This window comes from Lycium ferocissimum, chromosome 10 (genome assembly GCF_029784015.1).
Source record: "Lycium ferocissimum isolate CSIRO_LF1 chromosome 10, AGI_CSIRO_Lferr_CH_V1, whole genome shotgun sequence".
Classification (NCBI taxonomy): domain Eukaryota; kingdom Viridiplantae; phylum Streptophyta; class Magnoliopsida; order Solanales; family Solanaceae; genus Lycium; species Lycium ferocissimum.
This window is the reverse complement of record NC_081351.1, coordinates 36,263,475-36,272,300: the sequence shown is the minus strand read 5'-3', so window position 1 is coordinate 36,272,300 and position 8,826 is coordinate 36,263,475. Positions and strand designations below refer to the sequence as shown.

The following is an 8,826-nucleotide window of genomic DNA, read 5'->3' as shown; positions in this document are numbered from 1 at the left end:
TGTGACGCATAAATTGGGACGGAGGCCGTATATTTTATACTGAGTGTCGTCGACTTAATAAATATGTAGCAGCGCTTTTAGCAACTTACATTTTTTTTTAAAAAAAAAAAAAAAAACCGTACCGAACATTCTGTAAGTGACAAAAATGAAAGATCGACCTGAAAAATTGCACCGTTTGGCCGTCCGTTTCTAATTACGTGCAACGTGTGTGTAATCGCATATCCGGGGTTATGATTTACTCTATTTAATAATTTTGTAATTGAACCAGAATTTGGGATCACATATTTCGAGTTGCTTGTCTTTTGCTGCGGGAACAGTAGGGATCAGGAGGAATTTTATTGTCGAATATATTATATTATGATAGACTCTTTTTTTTTTTTTTTTTTTTTTTTTTTGGAACAGTTGTTTAATAGTACATGATAAGCTTTTTAATACTTTTCTTGAAACTTAGTAGATTTTTAGACCACGTCCGCTGATTTCTTTTGCAAAAATTTGAAAATCTTATGCGAAAATATTAGATTAAGGTCGAAAAATTTATAAACGTTTGACGATGATAAAATATTTCATCAATCTCAAGAGTTATATATACACAACTTTTAAGAGTATGGACAAAATCTAAATAATGACCTAAAATGAATATTTGTGTAAAGCGGCCTAATTAATTCGACATTATTTATTGCAAACATATACTCCCCCTATTTCAATTTATGTGAACTTTTACTATTTGAGAGTCTACGAGATCACTCTTTGACCATATTTTCCTAACATTTTTTCTAAATTAGTTGAATGATAAATTATCATGACTTATAGGGAGTACTTTTATGTAGGTTTTAAATATATAAATTTTATTTTTACAAACTTGAAAAATATATATCAAAATTTACGGTCAAAGTTATAAAGTTAGACCTTCGTACTCTGAAAAGGTTGACATAAATTGAACGGAGGGAGTATAAACTAGCTAGTATCATTCTTGATCTTAACTACCAGCAGGAACTTTCTTTCATAGAACCAAAAAGCTATTGAGTAAATGAAATTGATTTTTATTGTCTAATTCATACCTAAACCACTGCAGACTTACTTAAGTACAATTACAAATTAACACAAAGCTGTCAAAAGCTAGCTAGTTATAGATGGGCGTTATTAATTTTTGCTAGAGCCAGTTAGGATCTTGTACAAGAACTTGAAACCCAGATAAGAAAAAGCAAAATAAAATGAAATGAAATAAGAGAGAACATTTTGAGAAAGCTTAAACCCCGTACAATAAAACCAAGGTTTTTTCAATCATCAGCTTGAAGCAGCTTCCTCTTGGATTCTACCCAACAATTGATTAACAGCGTCAGCAATTTCATCTGCAGTAGTTAGCTGGCACCCTTCCTCTAGCTGCTCCATATTCCAATTCCATGCACACAAAATTCATATTAGACATATATAAACCAACCAAGAAATTAAAAGTTGAGAAGGAAAACAACTATAGACTTAATTAGAAGCATTTAATTTTAATACACAGAAAGTGTAAATCATTTATCATCAATCAACCACTACTGCGTTGTTTGACACTATTTCCTTAGTACGTTAAAAAAAATGACATATGACATATTTATGTATTTTCCTAACAAGAAATTTGTATAGGCACACACATGTTGTAGCGTGTTTTAGATTACAAGTTTCAAAAGTTTTACATCGACACAAATGTTATACTGGCATATTTAAAATCACAAATTTCATTTCTTTATTTAACTTTGTATCTAGTCAAATAATGGGAAACAAATTGAAAGAGGGAGCACATTATTAGTACGGTATAATTTAACACAGTTACATGTACTTATCTTTTATGTACCGTGTAAAGAAGTTGGTTAACTTAATTAGAAATCTGTGACTAACCTTGAGACTGATGGAGTAAAGAACCATATGGTCAACAGTGGTGACATTGAGATGAAGAACAGTAAGCCATAGACACTGAAGCCCAGCTACTATTTTCAAGAGCTGTTTTGGCCTTCTCTTTGAGAGTATCTTCAGATTGGCATGACTCTCAGCCATGCTCACTTCAATGTCAGCCAACGCCGCCGCCAACGGAGAATCACATGTGGTCGGAGAAGTACTGTTGGAATGATTTGAATGAGTTGAGTACTGTGGAAAAGCGAAGTAATCAGCAAATAGTGGAGTTGATGATGTGCCATGATGATCTGAATGTTGTTCTTCTTGTTGTTTTCGAGAATGGCTTCTCTTTTGAGCTTCTAGGGATTGAAGATGATGTTCTAACTCCTTCACAAAGTTTATGGCTCCTCCAATTATTGATGCTTGGTCACCCTGAAAATTAATAAATTCCTTTACTTTCACCAATAATTTTTAAAAACTGAGAAAAGAAAAGGGCTATTAAAAAAACCGCACATAACATAAATAGCAGCGACAGAGCTTAAAGGAGTGGATTGGTTCATTCGAACTCACTTCGTCCGAAAATCATATTATATGGATTATATTTTATCATTTTTTATGTGTATACTTGGTAAATATTGTAGAACTATCTTGATGAAAGTTCTGGTTCCCTGCTAATACAACCTACTCCTACTCCCGCCGTCCCGATACATAATTAATAGATGCATTTTTACTACCTTATCTTTATATATCTCTAATAAAATAAATGCATTCTAATCAATATTGATTATTTTTAATAACATTTAATATTAAGATTAAGATGAGAAAGATTCAATTATTTTTATCTTAATTTTGTAAATGAACAAGTATTTCGGGACATATATTTTTAGTAATATGAACAAATAATCTATGGGACCGAGGTAGTATATACCATTAAATAGTTTCATCGTTACAAAGTGATAAGTAATAAATGCAAAAGATCATGGCATGAACTTTTGAAAAATAAATCACAGACCCAGTTCCCTTTGCAGGGAAACTTTCTAAAATTTAGTAGTTCTTCAATTAATTCGGTTCTTTTTAGGGCAAAAGAACATTAAATTATTTAGGCAGTTTGTCAAAAATAGCTGGGGTGACTATCCTTTTCATGTTTTTGTCATTTAACATTCACAAAAAGTTCGTCAACTTTATGAAAAAGAAAAACACAAATTAATTAAAATTTTAAAAAAATGGAAATATATCGTAAAAAGCAAGAGGAATATACCCTTTGAACGTAAGAAGGTGGCATCAAAGATCGAATAACAGCAAGGTACTCATTCATCTGTTTACGCCTGTTTCGTTCAACAGCAATGTGAGTCATTCTTTGGTTCTCCAATTCTTCCTTGTTTTTACAACTTTTTGTTCGCCTTCTTTTCCGGCGGCCGGACACTGTGGCGGCTCTGGCCGCCACCTGAGGTTCCGTTATGGCCGCCGGAGACCCTTCCATAAACAGCTGATGATCTTCATTTGGATCCCAATTGTACTGTCTTGCATTGTTGTTGTACATCAGTACTGGTGAAGATGAAGACTCTCTATTAGTACTATTGTTATTATTATTGTTACTTGGATCCAACAAGCTAGTAAAAGTCATTTCTTCTGCTCCTCCTCCTTGTAATAAACCCAACTCACAATTATAATTAAAATTATTAGCTGGAATATAGTACTCTTTGCAACCGTACCCAAATGATTCTTGAGGGTAAATCACTGTCTCTAATGCCATCTCTCTTTACCTTTTTTTGAAGAAAAAAAAAACAAAATACCCTCTTTCTCTTTAGCTTATTTCATCACATAAATATGTATATATGTGGACAAGAAAAGTGGTTTGAAAGGCCAAGAAAGAAAAAGAGGAACAACAGAAGAGAAATGTTTCTTCCAAAGAAACCTGACTTTAGATTGGAAAAGTTTTAAGCAATAGCAGAAGCACTAGAATTCTCAAAGGACCAAACAAAGATAGCTTTTTATGATCTTAGCTTTTTATGATCTATCTTTTTCCTTTCTTGCAGATGAACTGATATATATATATATATATATATATATATATATATATATATATATATATGAGAGAGATAAAAAAGGAGCACTGAAATTAACCTAAGAAAGTGTACACAGAATGTCACACGTGACACACTAAGCAAGTTGGACCGGACCAGTCATCACCAGTTGGAGAAAGAGAGAAGAGGGGTGGGGTGTGCGGGTGGGGGGATGTGGAGAAGTGAATTGCTTAGCTCCTAATATCTGCACTGGAAACTCTGATGACTAATGGTCCCCTATTTAGATTCACCAAGATGGTGAATATATGCTGGGACCCAACAGAGGTCAAAGACAAATGACATTAATAGTAGCAAAATAATTAAACTATGAACAGGTATATGGTGTCAACAAGTTTGTTCTAATAACACTGACAATATAGTTTTGATCGTACGTAATTATGGGTATTATGTAGATGAGCCCTTTAGTAAATTAATACTCCATCATACAGGGCGGTATTAGAGTTGACGAATTCGGCATAACACAATAGCTTTAATCAAAACTTTATATTTCTATTAAGAAATTTACTTCATATGTATAAATAATTTATCAAGAATTTAATAAGATGTCTTTTTATAGAATCCAGAACATATAAATTCAAATTTCTGAATTTGCCATATCCTAAATTTTTTTAATCAAACATGTACTACTATATAAAATTTAGTACCTAATGCTGCTCTTGGCCTGGTGATATACTTGCAGGGTAGAATCTTGAAACATTAACCAAAGTCTTTCTCTTTTTCTTAAAGTACTGTGGGAGCTGTGATAAATAATATGATCGGAAGGAGGTATGAATTAGGTTTAGGAAAAAAACTTGAGCTTTCTACTGTTCCATTTATATATGGTCACTGATTATGTTGATACCTTACTACAAGTAAACAACTCTTAAGAATATAATTTGTGAATTACATCAATGCATAGTAAAGTACTATCCAAACTCCGCTAACCAAGAAAATATCAAGAATGATATGGGAAAAGATTTCAGAAAGTAGTATTCTTGACCTGATGAATTAGTCAAAAGTTGAATATGATTAGTGCTGTGTTTAGGAATAATGCATTATATGTACAACAAGGGCATTAATTGAAGTGCATTGTCAACTATGTACATTCGAAGTGAAATTAAAATTGGGGCCAGAGATATCGTCATTTAAGATCCTAAAACTTACACCAAGTGGGTGGATTGTAAAATATATGCAGAAAAGTTTTGCCTAAATGCTGCATAACTTTGTTTCATTTGGTAATAGTTGGACCCTGTCCACACAACCAATGAAAGAAAAAAAAAAAAAGAGAGAGAAAAAAGAAGAATCTATTGCTGACGAAAAGTTGATGATAGCTCAGAGATTCTAGCAAGATCTGGAAAAAAGTGTTCTCTGCCTCTAGCTTGCTTGTGTTTGAGTGTCTACAATATGTAAGAGAGAGAGAGAAAAGTAAAAATGAAAAAAACAAACGAATTTAAGTTATATACTTTTTTTTCCCACCGTTGTCCCGATAGAGGTGAAACTAGTATTTGAGTTTATGATTTCTAGATTCTTTATTATTGTGTTTTCACAAATTATTTATAGTAGATAATTTAATACAAATATATATAAGTATGTGCTAAAGCTATACGGTTTTGCCGAACCTCCAAGCATGATGTTGGCTTCGCCCCTTGTATTTAGTACTTGAATTGAGGTCTCGACTAATCTGGATTCCCGTCATGTAAGGCTCATATATGGGGAAGCACTCCCTAACATAGTTTCTTTTCATAGTCAGGACGAAAAGTCAAACTTTTAATTAAAGGTGGAAAGATTTTATACGTCAGACCACAACCCTTGTGGGTGAATTTAAGTTATATACTTACAAATACAATTTAATTGATAAAAATGCGCTTTTGCTCTATTTTTTAAATTAACGTATCAAACTTGATAAAGAAATTATTTATTTTTGCAGGAAAATTTTATCTGATAATATTAATGCACAAAAATTTGGAAAATTTTATCTGATAATATTAATGCACAAAATTTTTAAACTCAAAATAAAATATGAAATAGGAGGACTAGCATGGGGTGGCTCAGGTTGGTCTTTGGAATATATATCAGTTGAAGCAGAGGAATCCATGTGACTAATCAACAGAAACAGAGTGCTCTGTTTATCATCTACGATGATGTCTCTGTTTCCTTCTTACTTTCCCAAGACTCATGTCCTCTCTTCTTTCTTCTATGAAAAAGATTAATCTCATTAATTAATAAAACATTCTTTGCGTTTATTTTAACTAATTAAATAAAATTCTCTTGTCCAAACAAGACATTCTCTCTAGGGTTTCATGTTTTCTCCCCTTCCTCGATTGCCCGTTCCGAAGGAATATTTATTTGGCTTATTTGCTCTCAAGTTTACGTTAATTAATTGTTGTCTCATTCCTTTCACATCTTTTAATTATATTTAATCAAGGGACACAATTTGAAGGATAAAACCAAAACAACAACTGGCAAATACTTCGATCATATCATTAAATACGATTTTTAGCTGTTCAGGGCTAAAGAGGTGATTAGCAAGTGATTAGAGAATAATGCAACTTGACTTAGAGTTAATATTTTATACGATGGGTATGATTTTCTTGTGATTTTCTATGACGAAAGTATAGGTATACAGCTTGAACAAAGTCATGGATTCTTTTCTGGAAAATTACTCCTCGTAGCATTTTCATGGCAGCTCATGTCCTTTTCCTATATTAATTATTAGGAAATCGTACTTTTTAATTTGTGGTCTGAATAATCGTCCTTTTTGGCACAATTGCATGTTTGTGAATATAAGTTTTGCCTTGTCACAACCGCAAGTGCTTGTGGAAGTCTATTTTTTTTAAAAAAAGTTCTGTCTCAAAAAAATTTTGGGCACGCTACAAAAATAGAAGAAAGGGTGGAAAGTGAAGAAGAAACGTATATAAAAATAGAAATTGCTTCGAAATGAAGAGGACTAGATAGGAACAAGAGCGATTAGCAGCTAATGGCGTTACCGTAGCAAGTATTAATAAGCCAAACATTAGTGATCAGATCTATTTGGCATGACAGAAAAATATTTTTTGAGAAGTCGTTCCTGATAACTTTGATTGTCTGAAAATACTTTATCAAGAAAAACATTTATCATCAGAAGGGGAAAATGACTATTAGCGCGTAAAAATAGTTAAATTTGGTCAATTAGGTGTTCTTAGAGCCTTAACGGTATCGTGTACTGATACATGTGTCATACCTAGCCATTTGGAAATGAATCCAATTATTATCAAGTTGGTGCCACATTTGTTCAATACTTTGTTATTTTCTGGACCCCAAGTCTGTGCAATTGACACAAAAATCTTGTAACTTAAACAGATAAACTGAAAAGAAAATTTTGGTATGTAACACACTTTAATTTAAGACTTCAAGATTAAAAAAAAATTATATATTTATATTCACTTTTAATTTAAGAATTTAAGATTATAAAATTATGTATATCATCTTTAATTTTATGTCTAGTCAAACTAAGACATATAAAATAAAACATATGCCGAAGCATATGAGAAAAGAAAACGACTCCAAGGGCCCTAAGCCCCCATGGGATAAAAGATGATATCATTTTATCCTCATTAAGCATCTAAGAGTAATTATGTTTAGATTTGGGTATTTTATGGATAGAGTTACATTTCTATATGTACTAATTAATATTTAGGTTCTGACTTCTGTCAACCGTTAGGACCACTACTAAACCTGACCCTTATTTCGTGTATAATTAAACTTTGTCTTGAATTAATTTTAATAGAAATCTTATATATGTACCTGGCACGTCCTTGTAATTACAACTCATCGTCTAAGAAAGCACCAAAAGAGACCTTACTTTCAGAATGTTGTTTAAGCCCAAACAGCATGTGTTGTTAGCGCAAAGCGCGGTCAAGGCTAATTAAAACTAAGACCTGCATGGTCATGTGGGCACGTACATATAGTATATGAATAAATATATGCAATGCATGTGTTTAAGCTAATACTGTATAGCAAGAATATATAGTTCCTATGGACTAATTCCTAGCTGAAGAAATCCTCAAGTTAGGAGCCTCAAAATCTGGGAAGCTGCTCGTTTGTTCTTTTGTTTGCATCTGCGCAGGAAGCAGATTCCTTGTTAATTACTAAATAATAATCAGTGTTAATTACTGTAAATCAGCTTTCTTGACCTTTGCGTTCAACTAGGGGTTTGCCAAAAGGTTACTTGCAGAAAGAATATATAATCATAAGCGGATTCAGAATTTTAAATTTATGATTCCTAATAAATTATTGTGAATTTCTTAAATATAGATTTTGGGCCAAAGCTATTGAGTTCCGCCGAATCGTAGCAAGAACTGTAGCTCTGCCTTTGAACATAAACCCAATGCAAGCCAACTAGAAAGGAAAAATATAATCTAATGCATTCTACCACCTTCTTTTTTTGGGTAGAATAATGCATTCTACTTCTGTTGTCAAACGAGAGGAAAAAGAAACATAGTACGTTCTTCCTGTCTTTATGTTAATATATAAGTTAGGTTTATGGGCAAACGTTCTGCATGTTGAAAGGCTCAAAGGAAAGATTTGTTAGCAGAGGTGAATTTAGGATTTCTGCAGGTTCATTACTAAAAAAAAAAAAAAAAAAAAAAGGAGAAGAAGAAAAAAACGTATTAAGCGGAAATTGATCCCTAGTCCCCTAGGTAAAATGTATCAAGCGGAAATTGATCCCTAATCCCCCAGGTAAATAACTCAACTTTCAACCAAGTGTACCATTTGGTCTTTTGTAGTATGTGTTCTAGTAGGTAGTATTATACTAATTTTAGAAAATATATACATCAAATACCTAGTTTTACGACGAGACCATGTGTTCATGTGCTCCAAAAATAGGGCCTAAAATCGCCCCTCTGCT

The 8,826-nt window shown here is 32.6% G+C and overlaps 1 protein-coding gene across 1 annotated transcript; it reads right to left on the bottom strand.

Moving 5' to 3' along the window:
* Positions 1-1,019: 1,019 nt before the first annotated feature.
* On the bottom strand, positions 1,020-3,891 carry LOC132033670 (transcription factor bHLH96). Its single transcript, XM_059423708.1, has 3 exons — positions 3,134-3,891; positions 1,882-2,307; positions 1,020-1,380 (listed from the first exon to the last, which is right to left on the bottom strand). The coding sequence occupies exons 1-3, from the start codon at positions 3,626-3,628 to the stop codon at positions 1,285-1,287; spliced, it is 1,017 nt and encodes a 338-aa protein (XP_059279691.1). The 5' UTR covers positions 3,629-3,891; the 3' UTR covers positions 1,020-1,284.
* Positions 3,892-8,826: the final 4,935 nt, after the last annotated feature.